General features: G+C 38.9%; 3 protein-coding genes across 5 annotated transcripts in view; 1 reads left to right on the top strand and 2 right to left on the bottom strand.

Annotated features, from left to right (window-relative positions):
* bicd1a (bicaudal D homolog 1a) overlaps positions 1–5,767 on the bottom strand; it is a 33,452-nt gene extending 27,685 nt beyond the window's left edge. The window contains exon 1 of one of the 3 annotated variants that reach the window (XM_016672053.1): positions 5,254–5,767. In XM_016672053.1, coding sequence (XP_016527539.1) covers positions 5,254–5,469 — 216 coding nt within the window. In that variant the 5' untranslated portion in view covers positions 5,470–5,767. The remainder of the gene's footprint in view (positions 1–5,253) is intronic. The other 2 variants (XM_007553238.2, XM_007553239.2) reach the window with 2 other exon arrangements.
* Positions 5,768–7,274: 1,507 nt separating this feature from the next.
* On the bottom strand, positions 7,275–14,999 carry LOC103138869 (aristaless-related homeobox protein). Its single transcript, XM_007553235.2, has 7 exons — positions 14,917–14,999; positions 11,724–11,776; positions 9,433–9,863; positions 9,288–9,341; positions 9,049–9,197; positions 7,656–7,769; positions 7,275–7,577 (listed from the first exon to the last, which is right to left on the bottom strand). The coding sequence occupies exons 3-7, from the start codon at positions 9,659–9,661 to the stop codon at positions 7,437–7,439; spliced, it is 687 nt and encodes a 228-aa protein (XP_007553297.1). The 5' UTR covers positions 9,662–9,863; positions 11,724–11,776; positions 14,917–14,999; the 3' UTR covers positions 7,275–7,436.
* On the top strand, positions 12,334–21,675 carry slc23a4 (solute carrier family 23 member 4). The gene is made up of 12 exons (XM_007553236.2): positions 12,334–13,602; positions 14,037–14,171; positions 14,946–15,103; positions 16,204–16,363; positions 17,483–17,664; positions 17,913–18,033; positions 18,118–18,274; positions 20,094–20,347; positions 20,418–20,582; positions 20,678–20,786; positions 20,857–20,952; positions 21,150–21,675. Exons 1-12 carry the CDS (start codon positions 13,408–13,410, stop codon positions 21,386–21,388), a joined length of 1,971 nt encoding a protein of 656 aa, XP_007553298.2. The 5' UTR covers positions 12,334–13,407; the 3' UTR covers positions 21,389–21,675.
* Positions 21,676–22,257: the final 582 nt, after the last annotated feature.

Here is a 22,257-nt window from a genome sequence, read left to right as displayed (position 1 = left end):
AGACAGGCAACAGACAGACAGACAGACAGACAGACAGACAGACAGACAGACAGACAGGCAGACAGACAGACAGACAGACAGACAGACAGACAGACAGGCAGACAGGCAGGCAGGCAGACAGACAGACAGCCAACACGTTGGGCCTTTATGAACTCTGCTCTCAGAGAGCAGCTGCTCCAACACAGTGCTAACATGCTAACATCAGTAGAGAAAAGTCCAACTTCAGATCCATGTTTCATTTTTTTACATTGACAAAATGTTTACTGGCCCTTCCAGCCATGACAAATTACTAAATATGTCTATTAGAAGCAGAGGGAACGACACAGGATATTTTAAAGTATTTTTTAGCATTTTTTAGCTGCAATATCTTCGTAAATGTTATATTTACAAAAAAATTGCAAGTAGGCATCACACTGAAAGTCTCTCTTTAGCCGCCTTTGAGAGTTGTAGAAAGTAAACAGTTTTCTTTGAAACATACGTCTCTGCTCTTCCTCTGACTCTAGCAGCTCACTGAAGCTGAAAACAGCTTTGGTTCTCCTTCCCTCAGTAAAAGCATCTACACAGAAGGGCTCTTCATACATACATGTTTATGACGACTGAATGGACACAATCACTGTCACTTCAAGATGCACAAACTAAAATCAACAACAAGGAAACAACAATGAAAAGCATCTAAACTGAAGCTCTGAAGGAAATCTGCTGCAGCCTGAAAAGTTTCTTGTTCTGGTTTGAAGAAATAAAAACTGGACTGGATTTCTGTAAACAGGCATAAAGAGAGAAAATGTCAGAAGCACATCAGCTTGTTGGAGGAAGATTTTTCTGTTGTGAATCCAAAAGTTTTCCCAAAATGAAGACTGCCTGAATTTTTGCTTTGCTTTCAGAGTTTGCAGCAGACACAGCTAAAGTCGACCACTAATCAATACAGCATCCTGCAGGCAGGGGCGTCCTGCTCCTACTGGGTTTCACTGCAGCAAAACACAGCTTTCTGTGCAGGTTCTGGCTTGTATGGAGATGTCAGCTTCAAATGAACCAAAAGGAAAAATGTATGTTTCAAAACTGGATGGGTTATGATGACCAAACTGGGCTGCATCCCGGAGCTTGTTGCTATGGTCACAGGTTGACATCACCAGAACTGCAACTCAATACTTAATCTGTCTACTTAGCAACGATATAACGAGAGCAGGTGGAGTGGGTTGGTTCTGTTCTGACCCGCGCCTGGACGCCTGTCAGGAGACGCTACATGTTTCCCAGATGGCTTCAGCTGCAGATTCTCCCACTGTTTGGTCTGATGCCGCGCCGCGCCGTTTGCACCAGCATGCACTGATTTCCACTATGTATGCTACACTACACACAGCGCCGCTCTGACATGATACATTTTCACCAAGCAGAGCAGAAATCGATGGATAATTACCGCTTCACTCCAGGGGAGGGGGGGTTCAGACCGCAGGGGAGGGCAGAGGAAAGGGGGTAGGGGGTAACAGGAGACGGTGAGCTGATGGTGCAGAGGTGGAAAAAATGGAAGAAAAAAAGCATCTCATCATGGATTGATTTGGCTCCTCCAGCCATTTCACCATGGAGGCGACTTACAACCTGTCTGCTGCTTTTGTTACTGAGTGACTTAATGTTAAAAAATGCAAGCGGACGTGGCTGAGAGGGCGACGGTTCTGCTCAATCTGGCTGTTCAGTGATAATCTGCAACAATTTACCTGCAGCAGCAGAGATTATATTATTCATCTTATTCATCTGGAACCATTTCAATATCTAAAATAAAATAAAAAACAGCAGAATGTCTCCTTTTTTAAATGTGATTCATTGATTAATCATCACAATGACTGATAGAACTATAACAGGTTCAATAACTAACAGTTACTGGCTTAAATATGAACGGAAAACCACAAATGCAGCATTTCAATCATAAAAATCTATTGTTAATCTTTTTCTGTCAAATAAATAAAACATTATATAACTTGGTTCCATAATGGAGCCTTTCAGGCTCAAACTGATCATCACCAAAACAAATCATCACTGTAGAAACACAAACACTGTCATGACAGTAAAGATTTTACACTGATTATAATCTATAATAAATCATTTTCCACATGCCATTTTTAAAAAATGAAAATATAAATCAGAACAGATCATTTCATCCTTTGGCATTGTTTTATTAGCGCTGGTTCTCATTTTCAAACAGAAACAAAATTATTGGTCGAATCTAAGCAATTTCTAAATTTGAAATGAGTAAATCGACTGAATAAAATAATTATTCAGATCATAATATGGAAGGCAGTTTGACTATTAAATGGCAATTCATGGCCACTTTGACACACAGCCATGAGACTTCTGCTCTGCTGTGATGGCATCTCCTCCTCCAGCCTCTGATTTCCTCTCATCAGACTCTGATCTGCCCGGAAACAGCGCTAACAAGCAGGACCACAGGAGTGTGTCCATCACTGCTCATGCAGCTATCCAGAGTCGAAGAGCGCACACACACACGGGAAAACGAGGGACGAGAGCAGGACTGGGCCGAAGGGCAGAAAGAAAACAAAGAGAAGTAAAAGTATCAGAACAAAGAGCGAGAGCAGCCTCGGTTTGCTGCTCTGCTTCTGCCCTCAGGCAGCAAAGAGATGCAGACATTTACTTCACAAGCAAAATGAAAAACTAAAATTGTGTTTTTTTGTTATATTTCCATTTTAAAAAGAAGCAGGTGAAAATTAACACCAGTTCTACGAAGAATCCTCTCCACCAGCTGGGATCAGAGCAGCAAGAACTGCAAAAACAAAATATGCAAACAGCAGCAGCAATGCAAATGTGGAACACGGACGCATCTTTGTTCTTTAAGATCAAACCTGGAGATTTTCTAAGGCTTATAGCAAATCCAAACTCATGCATCAACATTCTGTTTCAGTTTAAGACTGACCATAAGCAGATTAAATAATTATCCCCAGTTATGTATCCACACATTATGACCCTAAAGCCTCTGATTTTTACTAGAAAGTACATCAAGTAACACGTTTGTTGTTGAATTTACAGAACAGGATAAAGCTCTTCACTGTTAAAGGGGACACATTAGGCAGGATTCACATTTTGCACAGTTCTGTATTTTCATTTGGGTTTCTGCTACAAACATCCATAATGCTTAAAAAAACACCCAGCTGTTTTTTGTAAAAAGATTAATCTTTTTGAGCAGTTTCAAAAGGTTTAGGAATGTAACAGGCCTGTTACCTAGCAACCCTGGTGAAATCCAGTCCATTACCTAGCAACCACAGTGGAGCTCCAGCAGTTCCATTTCCTCTCCTCACCTTCTGTCTCTTTTTCCCTGATAACTTTAATTAAAGCAAGAAATATACATTAATAAGACAGGAGAGAGCAAACAAACATAAATACAATATCCAAAGGTATTATAGAATTGGTGAATCATAATGTCAGAACTAACTTGGTGCTCCAGGGCTGTGGTGTTTTCCTGCATTTTTCATAAAAAACAGGAACATTATTTGAGATTAAGGGAAAATCCAGAAGCTTTCTTTCAGCCAGCTGACGCCACACAGCAACAAGTGAGGGAGGGGGGAATGATACTCTACAGAAAGCGATGGTCAATCAGCGTTTCACTAAATAAACTTTCTGTTGGTAACCAGGCCACACCGATCTCCAGCACCCTTCAACTTTCTGTCAGCCAGCCAACAATAATCCAAAACTATCAGATATTATCCAGAAGGTGAGTCAGGTTGCCTCCTCAGCTTAACTTTACAAGCATGAATGTACCTAGGATGACATCTGCATGATGTAACCTGCTAAGTGCTGCCTGAAATACTGCACAAGCTGAGCAAAAGATGCCATCATGATTTTTTAATGCAGAGAGGCAGCTGTGCAAGAATGTCACACAGAAAAAGCTCAGAGATACATATTTAATGTCTTCATCCTCCAGTGCTCAGCATGTAACCATAAAAAAGAACCGTCTGGGACAAATAAACATGTCTCCTAATCACCTGCTCTCCGGCGTCTTAGTCCAAGTACACAAAGGTCAAAAAAGATTAGAAGCAACTAAAATTTGACTAAAAGAAGCACGAGGAAAACATACAAATCTAATTTTATTCTTAAATATTAGGGACAACAAAAGGTCCAAGAAGGTTCAAATCCTGGACGAGCCCCCAATTGTTACAACCTGGCTAAGTTTTAAGATTAAAACTATTTTTAGTTTTAATCTTACCTAAACTAAGGATAAGATTAAAATTTCTGACTTTATCATATGAAGCAGTCTCCGCCCAACGCTCCTAAGAACAATTGTAAATGGCATAATGGACGGACACTGTTGAGACGACATGTCAGAAAGAGCAGCAGCTTCTTAAAGAGACAGAGGCCCAATTTCAAGGCATTAAATTCCAAAGTGAAATTTATTTTAAGCTATGTTTCATACACAGCATTTTTATAACAAATTAGCTGATTGTGTTATAAGATGCCTGGAAAACCCATAATACTGCCCCTTTAAGACGCAGATGCTATAATGAGCTAAACGGGATGCGTTGAGGCTAACTAACACTGTGCAGATGGTGGCAGCATCATGCTGTGGAGACATGGAAGCTGGTTAAACATGGTGGTCAGTAGATGTTCAGATCTGGAGGAGACAAACATGCAGAAGGTTTTTCTACAAAGTTCAGCTGAACAGAAATGCTTCGTCTCGTCTTAGTGGTTCTCCATAACCTTGAGCTCAATCCTACTAGCATCAGCGTCTCATTGCTGTACAGATCCATGATGCAAATGGACCAAATGTATAATCAGTCCAACAGAACTTCTTCAGCCACTTTGGCTCCAGGATGACAGATTCTGAAATCTTGGACTTTACATGTTCTCATGTTTTGGTTTTATCTCCATAAAACCTCATCCAGCAGTTTAGTAAGTATGCCTGCGAAATCTGTGAAATTAATTTAAAAGTGTAGATATTAAGATGAGAGATCCCAGCAGAGGTTCCAGATTCCTACAGGATGTATTATTTATTGGGAGTTTGGGTTTGAACTAGGCCTGCAGGCTTCAGACTGTGCAGCTTATAAACTATCATCTTCCAACAATTTTATCTCTGTTCAGTTGGAAGGATTTCCAGTTTCCAGTCATAGATTAGATCAGATTAGATAACCGGCCCAATTATTTTTCCCTTCCCGGAGGGCAGACCCTCCCAGATGATTCGCTCACAAGTTTACCAGCAGCTGACCGCACTGCGCTCCCGTCCCCGCGGGTCCAAACGCTCCCGCTCCGGAGCCTTACCTCCTGTAGCTGCTCCAGCTCCTTCCGGAGGGTCTCCTGGTCGGTTTCCAGCTCTGCATATTTCTGTTTCAGCGCCTGGTTCTCCTCCAGGACGGCCAGCCCGCACTCCGCAGCCCGGATCTTCTCCCGGTTGGCCTCGGCCAGCTCCTGCGTGAGCCTCTCCACCTCGGCCCGGTACTGATCCACCGATTCCCCGCATCCTCCACCGGCGGCCATCGCCCTCTTTCCGCAGTGTGTTTTTCTGCCCCCCACCCCCCTGCAGGTCTGATCCAGCGCCGTGTCGGATGGAGGCAGAGCCAGAGAGGCGGGCGGAGGCTGGAGGATGCTGAGTGTCCGCCCTCCTCTTCCTCCTCCTCCTCTTCCTCTGAGAGGAAGCAGAGGACAGGAAATATCCGGGAAGGAAATCACAACATGTTAGCTGCTCTATATAGTATCAAAAATGAATAACTATGAAATGAAACCTTCCTAAAACAAGGTCAGTGTTGATGACACTCAACTAAACGGATGGTGTCATTTTTGCTTATTCATGGGTTGAAGGGCGCCACCTTTTGGTTACTTTAAGACACAGCACAGTTTGTCTGGCAGCCCTAAAGTATTCACACCCCTTCTCCACAGTCACTCATATAAATGTAAGTAGTGACAGTTGAAATGACAAAATATGACGAATCCCAGTTAATAACAGGTTATATTTCCTCAGTTTGGTTTATATTCAACAGCTTTTCCGACGTTACTTTAACTCATCATCTAAAAACTGCTTGTTGTTTTTCTTCATTAGAAAATTATTTGATGATCAGAGAAAGAACATTTTTACGCCACTGTTATTTATATTTAAAATTAAAGCTGATCCCATTCATGTTCTTATTTATAAATTCATGCTATTTTTTGTTTAGTGTATTCTTTTTGTCTTATTCTTTATGTGTTACTTGTATTTTTTAATTTAACACATTCCTCCTATGGGATGAATAAGAAATTAGATTTTTGTCCCATAAACATATTTTGGGTTTGGTATATTTGAGGACTTTTTTTCTATTTTTCTGTGTTTTCTTCAGTTCAGATGAAAAGTTTCTGCTGCACAAATCGATGTTTCTCACTCTGGTGTCAAAGTACTTTGCAGCAAATTATAAAAAAGAAAACAGGAGAAACAGTGGCACTGTAAAAAATGGCAAAGTCAGGTAAAATATGAGAAACTATAAAATAATTTCTACAGCCACATGTTTTATTTTTGCTTTTAAAAATCAGAGCATTTGATGTCTGACAATTATCACTAATTAATTATAAAGCCCTCATTGTGATAATTTGCAGTTATACAACAGTGGTCAAGGTTTTTTGTGCTGCTCCCTGCCAACTATTTCTGTCCTCCTTAACTCTGTGAAGCAGTAATAAATTTCTCACTCAGGCAGTAAACAGAAGATACGGCCGGGGTGAAAAGTTGAGCCGTTCTCATAAACCTGTAATCAGTTCTGGTTCCATCAAATCAGTTGTTGAATTGATCTGCAAGGTGGTGTTTTGCTATCTTTCTGAGGACTTGTAATTATTTACATAAAGCTGAAATAAGAACTGTTTAGATCGTTGCACAAGCAGAAACTTTTTTTAAGCCTGACTTTCTAAAACAAAGTAGCATTTGTAGAGAATACGGTTTAAAGAAGCAGAAGTTTTCCAGCATTAACATGTGAGCTCCTAGTTGTAAAGATATTCCACTAGGTGATTTTTTTTTTGCCTTTGGACTGATTTGACAAGCCCTCCAAATAAATGAGCTGACCTGCGATTAACCTTGTCTTACAAGTCCAAATTAAGATAAGGAGAGGTTGTCAGAAAGTCAAGCAGATGAACTTTTCATGACTTGGGCCTATCTTATCTTTCACAAGGAAGTGTGGCGTCATGAAAAAGGCTAAATGCTGTCGTCCATAACAACACAGCGGTTTCTGGTCAGAGACATGTAGAGTACAGCTGCTTTCAAAACTTAATCTGTACACAGATTTATCTGCAAAATTTAAAGAAAATGCAAAAATCATTTCAGAAATTCAGTTTATTGGAAAATGCAAAATGTTTTTAGTTGCATGCGCAGCACACAATGTTAAGAGAATTAAGGTTAAATTTCACAGAGCCTGGTTCAAAACTCCACATTTACATTTTATATAAAAAAGATTTTTAAAACTGTGAACATTGTGAGATAATGAGAGGGGCTATCGTTCTGTCCCGTACAGGTCGGAGCAGAGAGTCCTGTAGCTGTGTGTGCTGCCTTGTGTTGGAGTGGCTCTGAAAAACAGCCTGGACGGTTCAGGTGTCCAGCAGGTCAGCCAGTGCATCGGGTCAAGAGGCGGCTCCTGGAAATGAAATTAAATATTTCCCAGTGATTTTACAACCTGAAAACAACCTGCAACCTGGAAAACGAGTCGCAGTACCTCATAATAAATCGGAGGATGAGTAGCTGAACATATCCGCTGCCTGGTCATCACCTCGATTTCCTTCAGTGTTTCTGACTTTCTCCACTTTGCTCTGCGGTTCTGGAACCAAATCTGAAGCACAATAAAATTCTGTTTTATTGGGACATGAAATCTGCAAAACGATGTAACAAAGGTGTAGTTAAAGCCATTACAAGGAAAAGAGCTTAAGAGACGCGCTGAATTGCCTCCATCAAGGTCAACAAGCCGTTTACGACCGGTTTCAGTGAAATTAGCAGCGATAAAAAAAACAAACAGTGCATTTAAGTTTAAAAAATTCCATTTTGTTTTTATGCCATGTTACCAAAACATAAATTATTCAACAATTATTACAATTTTACTTCAGTTAAGCAATCTGTTTGTACAGGCATATTTCCGCTAGTGCGCTAATAGCAGAGCTAATTTTAGCTTAGCGCTTTAACACTTTTGCTAACTATGAAAACATTTAACTTACTTAGTTTTCCTGAAATTAAATTTTCTGGATAAATCCTAAAGCACTAATTTACTGTTTCATAAACTTTCAGTTGAACAAATCTTGACATCTGTGAAAACGTTTTTGTTATCGACTGTTAAGAATTTTAAAAATAATTAGCCATTTACATTCATGCTCTTATTTTGAAGAGGGTGAAGTCTATATACAAAGCAGCTTCCTTTCTCTCTTTTTTAACCCTGTTAACTTTATTTCAAACAAGAAACCTACAGGAACAAAATAAAATACAGACAATAGAGAACAATTAGCAAGGATAAATACAAAAGGGCATTATGGGATATGTTACGCATGTCTAAGTTAATCTGGTGCTCAAAGGTTGTAGTTTGTAACTTAAATTAGTTCTTTAGCATTAGTTTGTGTCAGATATCATGTTTATGTAGCGCTTTAGCATTAGCAGAACTGTTTATTTTTAGCGCAGCTAACCTTTAAGTTAGCAGTGCTCACCTCTGCTGATTAGTTTTCTTAACATACTTTTCTGAATAAATTACTATTTACATTAAGATTTATGAGTTTTTATTTCTGCTAATTATTTTTGCTTACATCCAATGCAAACATTTAAGATTAGAATATTACTCTTAACTTTATTATTTAATTTATTTCTTATTTCTAAATGATATTGGCTACATTTTATCAGGAAATAAAGGTTTATTATTATTTAATTAGACCAATAAAAAATATTTTTTTATTGAGAAATATGAGATGAATTAAAAGGTTGTTATTTCCTACAGGTTAATTTGATGAATGAGCCTCATTGAAAAGGACAATATAATTTATAATATAAATATGACTGTTTACATATAGATATCATTATTTGGAGTCGTTTGCATCCTTCTGGCCATGAACCCACAGAAGCAGGTGTTGTACCTGTATTCGTCCCTCCGTCAGCTGCAGGCGGCCGGCCAGCTCGTCCCTGGTGTTGACGTCTGGATAGTGAGTCTGCTGGAAAACCGCCTCCAGCTCCTGAACCTGGAACGGCGTGAACGTCACCCTGGTTTGCCTTTTCCTCTTCTGACCTGCAGGTGAACAATTTCTTAATATCTCTTTGCTTGTTAAAGAAATGCCACATTTACAAAGGTGTCTCTGTTAAGTTAATAAATACTCACTTTTGGTTTCTGTGGCAGATGTTGGAGATTCTTCATGATTTTTCTGTGAGGAATCTATGAACAGTGACAAGCTTTAACGGGAAAACTTATTTTCTGGCTACATTTTAAATCAAACTGTTAATTAATGGGATATTTAAAACCTTACCTGTGTAAGAGAGCTGGTTATGTACCTCAGTGTTATCTTGAATAACAGACCAGTTTCGATAAACTCTTTCCTCTTTTCTGATCGGTCTTCTTAGTATTTCTTCAATTGAATGGGAAATGTGTTTGTGCTGCTGTGATTCCTTCTCTTCATCCGCACAGGATTGTTTTTCTCTCTCTCCTTTTGTCCACATATTCAACAGTTTATCTCCCACCACCAGCAGGCTTGTCATTATAGGTAAAAACTGATCAGAAATCCTCTCAGTGTGTCTCCAGTATCAGAAGCTGTGAAGGTAAACAGATTCTGCAGTGTTCACTCCGTCACAGGAAGACAATGTGGTTTCCTCCCTCCACTGGCAGTCTATGTTTGACCCGCATCACATGGTCAGCATGGAGGTGGAGCATCAGAGCACAACAGAATATTTCCAGGAAACCCTTAAAAATCAACATGTACCAATTAGTGACAGAACTCGTATAGATTTGATGTCAAATCAGAGGAATCAGAACTTCTTACTCTGTAGAACAAACTGCAGAAAAATCATGTACAAGCTATGCATCTGGTCTGAAACCTGGATAATATTCAACTATTAAACACGTTTGGTTCTCTTTCTTATCACCTGGTTTACTGCACAGGTAATGTTTATCACTTTGGCCTTGTTGCACCTTCTGTTCTCTTCCATTCAGAAACTCAGGAGAATCTCATCACGTTAAAAAAAGACCATTGATTGAGGAATTTGTCTCCCTCTAGTGGCCTGCGCCGGCAGCTCCTCTCAACCTTTCCATACAGTCAGTCTATCCAAGAACCAACAAGACTTTTCCAAAACGGATTTTCTGTTCCAAAGCATCATTCTAAATGTGTTTTACTTCAGATTAGTTACCATAATTACACAGATAATACACAGCTCTACATAACATCGCCAGGTAACTCTGAACCCACTGATAACTGCAACAGAGTCTTCACTAAAGTCTAACTAAAAAAAATAAATAAATCAGAAGTTGTATCAACCTTCCAGACCTGTTGGGTTTTCTGGTTCTAATCTGATTCCCAGAATCAGAACCAAACATGGCAAAATAATTTATGCTCCTCTAATCTGGAATAAACTTCCAGAAAACAGCAAATCTGCTAAAACACTGAGCTCCTTTAAACTAAAGGCTGCTTAGCTGCCTTTGATTAATAATCACTGGAACTTATTAGTTTAATATTACAACTTTTCATCCCTTTCCTTTATTCTGCCAGTGCAGTGCCTCCTTTTTCGTTTGTTTTGTGTTTCATCATTTAAAACACGTTGAATTTTCCTGTTGCCTAAATGAATCAAATAATTAAACATGGCTTACTCTTTTAGGTGTTTTCTGGTGTTAGCTCCTGTCTATTGGCTTCATAATTATCTTGTGAATAGTTGATGACCGCAAAAAGGCAGGTCAAGTATCCCCAGAGGAACTTGTACCATAATTTGAGAAACTGAGGTAAAAATGCATGAATGATATTAAATATTAGTTTATGCTACGTCTGGAAAAACAGCATTAGTAAGAAATGTTTCCAGTCTTCAGGGTCAAAGTTTAATCAAAGTATTTTGATAATCTGCTCAACAAATTTCCTCAGAATATTGAACCTAAAAATATTTTAAAACATTTATTTAGGAATCCAAATAATTATTAATTAAACAACTAAATGCTTATTACTCTCAACAGAAAGGCTGTTGGTCTAACAATGTGATTCAGGTCTGTATGCAGACTGGGGAGTCATGAGCAGCAGAGAAACAACAGGAAGCAACAATATAATCTACACGAATAATAACATTATCATTAACAGCAAGTTTAAATTTAACTAACGAGCTAAAGCAACAAATTGGTTAAGAAATTCTATTAACCAGTTTATGATATGGAGATTTATTTCTTTAAAAACAATCAGAAGCTTTATCTTTTAAATGAAATGATCCTGGTTGAGACTTTAAAATGTTTTAGTCCCGTTTGAGTCTCCTGTGGGTCTGAACACTTCCTGCATTGTTTCTGAGTTCAGCTGATTGAACTCTTGCTTCACTGTTCCAGCGTTAAATCCTTAAAAGAGCATAAAAACAGGAGATTCCTTTAATGAGACAAACTGAAAGCGGCGGCCGGACCGACATGTGAACGATCAGCCCTGCTGATCCACTGGAAATGACTCAGCTGTCTGAGGCGGATTCATAAACCAAATGGATTCTTTACAGAGATCCCAAAACAATAGCTGCCGACCGGCAGGACGGGAGGCAACAAGGGACATTTCCCAACGAGAAACGGCGGAAATAAAGGAGAAATTACCTCAGCAGGAGAATTTCATGTGGTGATTAGGAGATGAGACCAGGCTCTGCTTCCTGAAGAGTTTTAACATTTAACAAAATAAGATGAAATTCTCAACAACAAGCAAAAACAAGTATAGTATTTTCCATATAATTTTAACTTTTAGTTTCAATTTCCCACTCAGAAAACGTTTTATTTTTCACATTGAATGTTCCAACTTTTCTTCATGTATAATTTTTTCTCACTCTGTCAGTAAAATAAATACAATGATTCATTCAGCTGCGTTATGGAAACGTGTCAAATCCACACTTAATATGTTTGCTTTGTTTCTCAACATTCATCCTGCATATTTTAGGACTGAAATGATTAATCACATTAATTGTTATTAATCAATTATTGAAATAATAATAATATTATAATACATGCTTGAAAGAAATGTAATTTGCTGAAAAACCCCAACAAACTCAAAACAATAATGAAGCCAAAACTACAAAAAGAAAAAAATGCTTTGCATTTAATAATAATAATAATAAATCTTTTTCTGTAAATCTGTTCTTCCCAAAAATCAAGTTGCAGTTTTAGCTTCACCTTTAAATCCTGTAAAAATAATCTCCTATTAAGCACCTTTTGCTATCCAAATAATCTGTTAATCCGGAAAATATTCTCCAGATTTTCACAGGCTGATGTTAGAAGGATTACTAGCTGCAGATTTATCCTCTTTTCTCCCAGTAACTTTATTTAAATTAGGTTGCGTTGCTGCTGCAGGTTGTGAGCTGCATGTGATTTCTAATTTCTAAAAACTATTCTGTTCATGTCGTCATCGTTCAGGAGAACCATTGGTGCCGACAGTCATGTCCAGAGTAAAAACATACAGAAAAAGCTGAATTTTGGCAGCTTTATCTGCTACTTTTTAGTATAATGAAGCTGAAGAAGACAATCTGTTGTTTTTTCACATCTCTGCTACATTAAGCGGTATTGTTGAATCATTTGCACCTGTTATTATAAACTTCAAGTTTGGAGTGAAATGCTATTTGCTGCATACCCACAGTTTATTTCTGTTTTGTGCACATAAGTGTCTTCAAGCAGTCAGTCTTATGAGGTGAGGTGTTCAGTATTGAAAACTGCAGAGATGTTCATGCCAGAAGTGTGACAGTAACTTTCTTCCTTCTGGACTTTAACTAGGTAGATGTGGGCTGCTATCAAACTCTCAATTTACACTAATAATGTAATTGAAGCTAATGGCATTTGGAGGGAAATGGAGAGGTACGGTAAATTGGGAAATGAAGTTATGACTTACAGCGGCTCATGAACAAGCCTTGTGTTGTGTGATACTTTGCCAGCACGTGATAGTCACAAACACAAAAATGTGTTGTTAAAATTAGAAGGAAACTGGAGCAGTTTGAGGAAAACTCACAACCAACCAATACAAAATGCTAAAAACAAGATTTACTCAAAGTGGAACAAATTTACCCCCAAAAGCAGCAAAATAACAGCAATAATCCTGAAAGGAGGCGAGAACAGGAGCCAGGCTGCAGAGATTCTGGCCTCAAAGGTTTCCTCTTATGAGATTAGTTTGTTTTACAGTGAAAAGGACAGAAGATCTCCAGCCTGCCAGAAGCTGGTTGGTCAGCTGCTGCTACTGTTGTAATTCGGTTCACATGAGCGCTCGGTTGGACCCATTTCAGTCAGCACGAGCTGCAGTCCCATGTCTGAAATTAGCTTTTTCTTAGCAGGCTGTCCACCCCGCCCGCGCTCCCGCCTCCCAGACGCTTCCTTTTGTCTGGCTTTCTCCTCTTTCTGTTTCTTCTCAAACTTCAGGAAACTAAACCTGAGCCAGCAGGTTGAAGCTGACATGACCTCAGAGAAGGAGAGCAATGGACTCAACAACTATGCCTTTGCGGTGAGTTTAATGCTTTGCTTTTATTTGATAAGAACAAGCTTTACTAAAAATGACATATCTGGAAATCTGGGGATGAACTTCTTTCCTTATTTGATCTGGTTAAACGTGTTGGCTTTACATGCTGTCAACAGCTGGAACTGAAGAAAATACAAAAATCAATTTATAAATTTGCATTTTTCTGCCTTAAAGCTGGAAGTAAAAGCCAAAGCAGTTTTTCCCCTCATTGAATTTGCAGGACCCAAGTTCTACAGGTTCTTTGTTACTTCACTGCCTCAGGTCTAAACAAATGAAAAAATTAATTTCTGTCATAAAGAAGAAACATTTGATTTAAATTTTCTGTAATAATTTCTGAAAACGGGAATGTTTGGGGGCGTTTTGTGTCCAAACTTTTGCCTTTTTCTGACGTCTTCCTGTGTCTGTCTGTGGAACTGAAGCTGGAAGGACGTTTCTGTGATCTGCCAGAAAGAGGAGAAGATCTGGACTCGTCTATCGATGAAGACACGAACAAACTGGCTTACTGCGTGACAGACGTCCCGCCCTGGTACCTCTCCATCCTCTTAGGCACTCAGGTTTGTCAGGAAAAGCTTTGGAAGCCGTCAGTTTTCATGCAACATGGAGTCCAGAGTTACATAACAACGTAAACAAGAGAGGCAGGATTTGATTCAGGTTCTTAGTTTATGTTTCAATAAGTTTAGGGCTGCAACTAACCATTATTCTAGTAGAATATTCTGATGATTAGTTGATTAATCAGATAAAACATTTACCACATTCTGCAGATTTTTCATTTAACCACTTAATCTTTTTTATAGATGCATTGAAAGATGCGAATAATTTTTAAAATAAGAAAATAAACATTTTGTTTCATAAAACTCAACAGTAACATTCCTTCAGCGAAGTAAAGGAGGCATCTGCGGCTAAAAGGTGAAAAGCTCATTTTATTCTGCTGGACATCAGAACAGTGTAGCGATCATCTGGTGATTATTTTATGAATCAACTGATCAAAAGTTACTGAATTGGATTTTTTTTTTTTACAGAATTTGAACCAGTCGAAGCTAAAACTGCCACTAGAGGAGTTATGAATAGTATTTCTTTAATATCTTAAAAACTAAATGTATACTTTTTTACAGTTTTGGCTTAATTACTGCTCTACTTGTGTTGTTCTTTCAGCAAATTATAATTTTTATAGTCTGTACTCCAGTTAGCAATTAATCGATACTAAATTTGTTAAATTTCACTGATTTATCATTATTAATCATTTCAGTACTAAATGAATTCATGCATTAAAAGTCAAACTGTTTTCTCCTCCATGCTTACTTTTAAATGTCCCTCCTGTGTTCCTGTAGCACTGTTTGACTGCCTTTGGCGGCATCATCGCCATCCCCCTCATCCTGTCGCAGGGCCTGTGTCTGCAGCATGACGGCCTCACTCAGAGCTACCTCATCAGCACCATCTTCTTCGTGTCTGGACTCTGCACCTTGCTGCAGGTCACCTTCGGCATCAGGTAGGAACTGATACCAGAAGGATCTGGCTACCTGCTGAGGACGGACTATTAGCATGGATTTACTGCCAGCAAACAGAACATCACAGCTACAGCCAAGCATGGTAGTGGCAGTGTCATGGTCTGGGATTACTTTGCTTCTTTTATATCTGAACAACTTTCTGTTATTGTTGGAACCATGAATTGTGCTCCCTTGCAGAAAATCCTGAAGGAAAACATCCAGTTATCAGTTTGTTGCCTTAAACTCAAACACAGCAGCTGAACAAAGAACCTAAAACTACCAGTTCTCAGCTTCTCCACACATCGTCTGAGTGGTTTAGAAATGGGTTTTCTGAAACCAGCCTTTTGTATTTCTGAATTTGTTTGATGATCTGAAACATTTCAATGTGCTAGAAAAGCAAAAACTGGAGAAATCTTTGACCTTTTCATGCTGTGTAGCAGAAGTGAGGACCCTGTGTTAGTTATGCAGAGTTAAGGTGACATTAAATCTGGTGTAAAAGCTGTTTTTGTCTTTGAAACCCACAGATTTAAAATGTGATTTCAGCTCTGAGCGCTGCAGCTCAGCCTTCCTGAATCCCGTCGTCACAGCTGGATTAGTCAAGGAATTTCCATCTCATTATGTCCGGAATCTGGTTTCTGCTAAAACCCGCATTCTCCTGGCTTAGCACCACTGATGCTTTCTTGTCCTTTCCTAAACATTCAGGCATGAGCTGGCAGGAAAACATCACCTTCAACAAGCTCAAGTTTTTCTTTCCCAAAGCAAACATCTGCAGCCATTTTCTCCTCCAATAACTTCCTGCATGATGCTGATTTACATGCTTCACTGGAAAGTCTGATGTGTATGGCAGATAGTGAGCAGCACAGAGACAATCATTAGCAGCTCATTGTTTTAACCCACTTAACCTCGAGTCTGTGTGTCTAATAGGAGAGTCACTAGAGAAGCTAGAGTCACTCTCTAGCTTCACATGATCTGAATTAACTGTTCACATATGCAGCAGATGGAGACTGTAGGTTTAAATTTCCTGTTTATGAATAAATCTAAATGACCTCAGACTTTAGTAGCATTTTGCTTACATTAACCACTTGGCCATCTTTGCCTCCAGGCTGCCCATTCTTCAAGGCGGCACGTTCACGCTGCTGGCTCCCTCCATGGCGATGCTCTCCATGCCAGAATTTACGTGTCCTGCCTGGACCCAAAACGCCAGCTCAGTCAACACTTCGTCCACAGAGTTCATAGAAGTGTGGCAGAGTCGGATGAGAGCTGTAAGTAAACTGTGAGCATTTAATCATTTAAAGCAAAGGTCGGATCTCCTGTTTTATTTTCCTCTGGGATCAACACAGTGTTTTTTAATTGAATTGAATTAAACTAACAGCTGGTCACATGACTCCACTGGGTTTTACCTCCAAATTTAGCAAACAAAGAGAAACCAAACACTTTTTGTAATGTTCTGAAAAATAAACTGGGTTTAGCACAAGCCATGGCAGCTGTGCACAGAAATGCTCAGGGTTTTATTAATGTTGTGAAATTTGGAATGCAAAGATTAACAGCAATATTTTGAGTTATTTAGCCTGTCATAGAAAAAAAAGGGAATTCATTTTTGAAAGTCACATTTTCGCTGTTATTCATACATTTCTAAATGTCACAGTTTTCAAACTTTATAACCCATTTAGCTCCAGTGAGCAAGCTAAATTATTAGTTTGAGGTTAAATACTTATACAAACAAATATATTTAGCTTACTGGCTAAATATTTAGTTATCTAAATAATTAGCCAGCAGGCTAAATATTCAGTCTAACCACAAAATATTTAGCTACTTAGCTAAATATTCAAGTTGGAACTAATATTTAGCTCCAAACTAAATATGTTTAGTTAGCAAGCTAAATATATTAAAACTTTGACTTTTTTCTCAGTCTCAAGGAATTGTAATTTTTCATTATAATCATTATTTTGTTTTTTGTTGTAGACTTTAGTCATTGTGATTATTTTATGTATTTTTAGGGTTTTGGTTTCAGCAATAACCAGCCAATGTGCTGTCAGATAGAAATAAAAACTCTTAAATTATATAATTTAATTTATAATAATTTTTTATATATTTATAGACTGAAAATATCCTAACAAAATGTCTTAAATAACGAGGTGGGGAATTGTTGTTTCAAGGCTTCTACTGTTCATTTCTCTTAGTACAGGTTCACGACACTCCCTCTTGTGGGAGACATGAGTATTACAAAAACAAAGACGAACGTGAATCATACATTTATAATATTTTATTCTTAGAAAATAAAACATCAGATTTTTTCCTCCTTTTTTCAAATTAAGTTCCGTTGTTTGTTTAGTTTGAGTATAATGATTGATGCCTAATAGCTGTGATGTTTCTGTCTCTAGCTGCAGGGCTCCATCATTGTGGGCTCCCTCTTCCAGGTGTTTGTTGGATTTTCTGGCCTCATCGGCCTCTTCATGCGCTTCATTGGACCCCTCACCATTGCTCCCACTATCGCTCTCATTGGCCTGTCGCTGTTTGATTCAGCTGGGAGCAGCGCTGGAAACCACTGGGGCATCTCTTCAATGTAATTCCTTTGACTATTTTGTATTTTTACACAAGAAAAAAAAACACACCAAACTGTTTATTTCTTTGAGGAAATCTGTTTTTCTAAATCTGGTTCTTATTCAAATTCAACAAGATTAAAAAATATCGATGCCTTATCCTTAATGATGATCCTTATGCGAAGAAAGACTGTTACAGTTTTCTGTTCAGAATCTGTTTTCTCCATCTTGTTTAAATTTCAGACTAATTTTCCTTCTGTCTGCCTCACAGGACCACAGCCCTGATCATCCTGTTTTCACAGTACCTCCGTCACATAGCCATGCCCTTTCCTACATACAGCAAGGATAAAAAGCTTCACACTTCTCGAGTCTACATCTTTCAGATTCTCCCTGTATGTAACTGAAGAAGTGATTTATGTTTTATAAATAGAGTAAATTGTGATTGTTTTGCTGTTGTTGCCCGTTTCAATTCTCAGGTCTTGTTGGGAATCACAGTTTCTTGGCTCATTTGTTACATCTTGACGGCGTATAATGTTCTTCCTGCTGAACCAGGGCAGTACGGTTACCTCGCACGCACAGACCTAAAAGGGGAAGTAATCAGCCAAGCTCCCTGGTTTACCTTCCCATATCCAGGTAAGACATTAAGATTATATCTGATTTTAATTTTATATCTCAATATATCTGAAAGTCATGGAAAATGGAGATGTTTCTATTTAAAGCCAGAGATGTGTGCGACTGTAAAAAAAATAAAAAAATAAAAATAAAATTGAAGCTTTTACATGATTTTAAATTTTTTTCCACAAAATAATGCAACATTTATATTATGCAATTCATGTAAAAACTAACAAATCTGTTAGAGGATGTAATGCAAATGTGAAAAAGCTGCAACAGCCTGGTTGTATAAACTAATTCGCTCCCAAAACACATTTTTCACTTTCAGGCTATTTTAAAAAGATATTTTTAATCTGGCAAACGAGCCTTATTGGAATGCATTATTCTAATTCTGAATATGACTGCATGCAAAAAGCATCAACTGGAGACGATCTATGAAAACAGTGACATCAACAAAACTGGATGTTTCTCCAAAAGTTATAAAAAAGATGGACAGAAACTTATTGGGTGCCGTTTGTTGCTACAGTCAAAAATTAACAGCAATTATCTGTTAATTAGCTACCATGACACCGAAAATGGGGTTCATTTTCACCACATTATTCATTCATTTATAAATGTCACAGTTTAAAACCAAATGTTAAATCTGCAAAATAAATATTTAGCTACAAGCTAAACTTTTAGCTTAGAGCTCAGAGCTAAATATTTAGCTAACATGCTAATGCGAGCTTGCCCATAACCGGAAGTGGACTGCTAAAAACAAAAGCTGTGTCTTACGATCCTCCATGTAAATTCCTGCATTGCTGCAGTCAGTCACATCCATCGGTAAAAGTCTGTCCTGCTGGAAAACGACTCATCCGATGTTTCCAGCTGAAACTGCGCATGTCTGAAACAATGACGAGGTGAGCGGCAGAGTTAATAACCGACATCAAGACCCGTGTTTTATTTGGGTAGTCAACTTCCGCCTAGTGAATTTACATGTTAGCTAAATAACCAGTTTGAAGTTAAATATTTACATCACAAACTAAACATCTAGCTTTAACTAAATATTTGACTTGAAACTGTAATATTTCTAAATAAATGAGTAACATGGTGAAAATATGACTTTCAGGCATCAACAATTTTCTGTCAAAACTAAGAAGTATGGCTGCAATACTGAAGCCTTGAATTTCAAATAAAACATTCAGGCACAGATTTAATCTCCTAAAACCTTCTAGCAGAATCATGTGCTTGGATGAAACCTGATTTGAACTTTGGACCACAATTCCATGAGCTAACAGTTTAATAAAATAAATGATAAAACTCTGAGGTGTAGAGTTTATAATGAAGTATGAGGAAGGCAGCACAATAATTTGAGGTTAGTTCTCTTCAGATGGAAAAAAAAATAATCAGTGAGTTTTGATCCTAAACGTTCAAAATGAAGAGGAATTCTGTTTCTCGGTGGAAATTACAGTTTTGAATTGGCCTAGTCAAAGTTCAGTATCAGATGTGATAAAAAAAAAATCTCAGGAGTCACCTGAAGAGGAGACTGAATATTAAAAATGTATTTAAAAAGATGTCAAATTTATGGAATCAATTTGTATTTTTGACATTTCTTTCTGATTAATGTGTATTATTCACATTTACCATAAGCAGGAATGTAAACTTTTGAAAGCAACAGTATAATGATGAGATCCCAAAAAGCAAAGGCTATTAAAAACTGTTCAAAGCAGGGAAGTCTTTGTGAAAGGAGCTAGTTTAGTGTTTAACTGCAGATAATCAAACGGAATATATTTAAGATGTTTATGTGATGATTTACTCATAGTCTCATTTTCTCTGTCATTCTGCTTTAAACCAAACCCAGGGCAGTGGGGGAAGCCCACAGTGAGCCTGGCCGGCGTGGTGGGGATCCTGGCCGGGGTGATCTCCTCCATGATCGAGTCTGTTGGGGATTATCATGCCTGCGCAAGATTATCTGGAGCGCCGCCACCACCGAGACACGCCATCAACCGCGGCATAGGCATCGAGGGAATCGGCTGCCTGCTGGCTGGAGCGTGGGGAACCGGAAATGGAACCACCTCCTACAGCGAGAACGTCGGCGCGCTCGGTATCACCAAGGTAACAGCCTTCTCCGTGAGACCGCATCAGATTCAAAGAGCAGGATCAGCAGGATCTCCTGACTTTGCAGGTCGGGAGCCGCGTGGTCATAGTGGCCAGCGGGTTGTTCATGGTTGCCATGGGGATACTTGGTAAAATGGGAGCTGTATTTGCAACCATCCCCTCTCCGGTGATTGGAGGCATGTTCATGGTCATGTTTGGTGTCATCTGTGCAGCAGGAGTCTCTAATTTGCAGGTAAACACCTTAAGCTAAAACAGGGAAGTTTCCTGAAAGCTTCTAAAAGATTTCCGATCCTGTTCCGACTGGGAGATTTCTGCTCATATTTTCAGTACGCAGACATGAATTCATCCAGAAATATCTTCATTTTTGGCTTCTCCATGTTCTCTGGTTTGGTCATTCCCAACTGGATATTAAAGAATCCCAAAGCTATTGCTACAGGTACGTAATCAGTTTGTGTTACTTTATTATTAATTAGCTTTTAAAAACATCAAACCGTCGTTGTTTCCAGGTGTGGTAGAGTTCGACCAGATGCTGCAGGTTCTTCTGACAACCAGCATGTTTGTTGGCGGTTTCTTCGGCTTCGTGTTGGACAACACCGTCCCAGGTGCTCTCACACATCAACAACAACCTCAGTGATCTAGTGGGGCAAAGGGCTTTCTGCCCAGGGCTGCACAGCATGGGAAGGCAGTGGGAGCCTTAAGCCAAAAATAATAATATTTTGAGTAACAAAAGTGTTTTCCTAAGAAGATATTGTTGTTCTAAATGAAATGGCTCTTCCTGTGTTTTCTTTGTTTCCTGCAGGATCGAAGCAGGAGCGCGGCATCCTGGCCTGGAACAAAGCTCATGAAGACGATTCGTGTGAAACTCTGGAGACCGGACAGGTTTACAACCTCCCATTTGGCCTGTCCTCCTACCTGTCCTCGTTCTCCTGGCTGCGCTACGTCCCGTTCTGCCCGCCGGGCCTGTCCAGCTCCCTGGATCCCAAGCAGCCGCTGGGAACTCCAGACCCGGGTCAGATCATGATCGGAGTTGGGTTGTGAGCCGCGGTTCCACGTCACGGTGCCGTCATTTGGGATTTTCCAAACACACCACCAGAGGCAGCTCAGACTCTGTAACATCTCAGAGACGGTGTACTGTAGCAACAGAGTTTGGATCTTATTACATAACAATTCATCTTTCATTTCACATCATGTTTAACTGCTACATTGAATTTTAGATGAAATCAAGTGGTGAATTCTGAAAAGAAGGACATGAAGAAGTAAAAATGTAATCTCTGCCATTTCTTAGAAATAAAAAAGCGACTGCAGGGCTAAGATACTTTGACTGGACAAAGTTCAGAAATATGCAACAGCAGGCGAATGCGACCCACATCTGATGTTTTCACAGCAGGATGTGGAGCCGGACCAGGAGTCATTATTATCATTTTCAGCCATTATTTACATCCAGATTTACCGTCTGGCTTCTTCTGCTGCTGCTTTATGACACACGTCTCACATCAGTGACGTAAAAGTCAGATAAAGTTTGACGTAAGGCTTCAGACAGCAGACTGTAAAAACTATCTGATGCCATTTAGTTCCACATATGGAAGTGAAACAGATCAGTTTTTCAAAAGATTGGAATTAGGACATTCAGACTGCCGTACAAAAATAAAAAAAAAAATAAAATAAATAAATCAGATTTGGGTCGTATCGCCTGCTGTTTGAACGCAGCCTAGGCTGATTGTGATGAACCTCCAGGACGATGTTTTATATCTACATGAACAAAGCAAAAGCTGAATTAAAAAAAATCTGTGGCAGGATTTGTAAAAATGTAAACATAACTGTTGGCATGCAGAGAAAAGTTTCTGCTTCTCACGTTTTAACAGTGATCAGAAACTTAAATTGGTAAAAGAGGAGAGAAACACGTCTAC

This window comes from Poecilia formosa, unplaced genomic scaffold, assembly GCF_000485575.1.
Source record: "Poecilia formosa unplaced genomic scaffold, Poecilia_formosa-5.1.2 Scaffold55, whole genome shotgun sequence".
In the NCBI taxonomy this organism is placed as follows: Eukaryota; Metazoa; Chordata; class Actinopteri; order Cyprinodontiformes; family Poeciliidae; genus Poecilia; species Poecilia formosa.
This window is presented reverse-complemented; position numbering and strand designations above follow the sequence as displayed.

Coding starts and splice junctions, on each gene's coding strand:
- LOC103138869 (XM_007553235.2), bottom strand. CDS start 9,661: ATGACAAGCCTGCTGGTGGTGGGAGATAAACTGTTGAATATGTGGACA. Junction 9,198..9,287: donor ATCTGCCACAGAAACCAAAA/GTGAGTATTTAT, acceptor GTTCACCTGCAG/GTCAGAAGAGGAAAAGGCAA. Junction 7,578..7,655: donor ATCCTCCGATTTATTATGAG/GTACTGCGACTC, acceptor TTTCATTTCCAG/GAGCCGCCTCTTGACCCGAT.
- slc23a4 (XM_007553236.2), top strand. CDS start 13,408: ATGTCTGAAATTAGCTTTTTCTTAGCAGGCTGTCCACCCCGCCCGCGC. Junction 15,104..16,203: donor CAGGTCACCTTCGGCATCAG/GTAGGAACTGAT, acceptor CTTTGCCTCCAG/GCTGCCCATTCTTCAAGGCG. Junction 18,034..18,117: donor ACATCTTTCAGATTCTCCCT/GTATGTAACTGA, acceptor TTCAATTCTCAG/GTCTTGTTGGGAATCACAGT.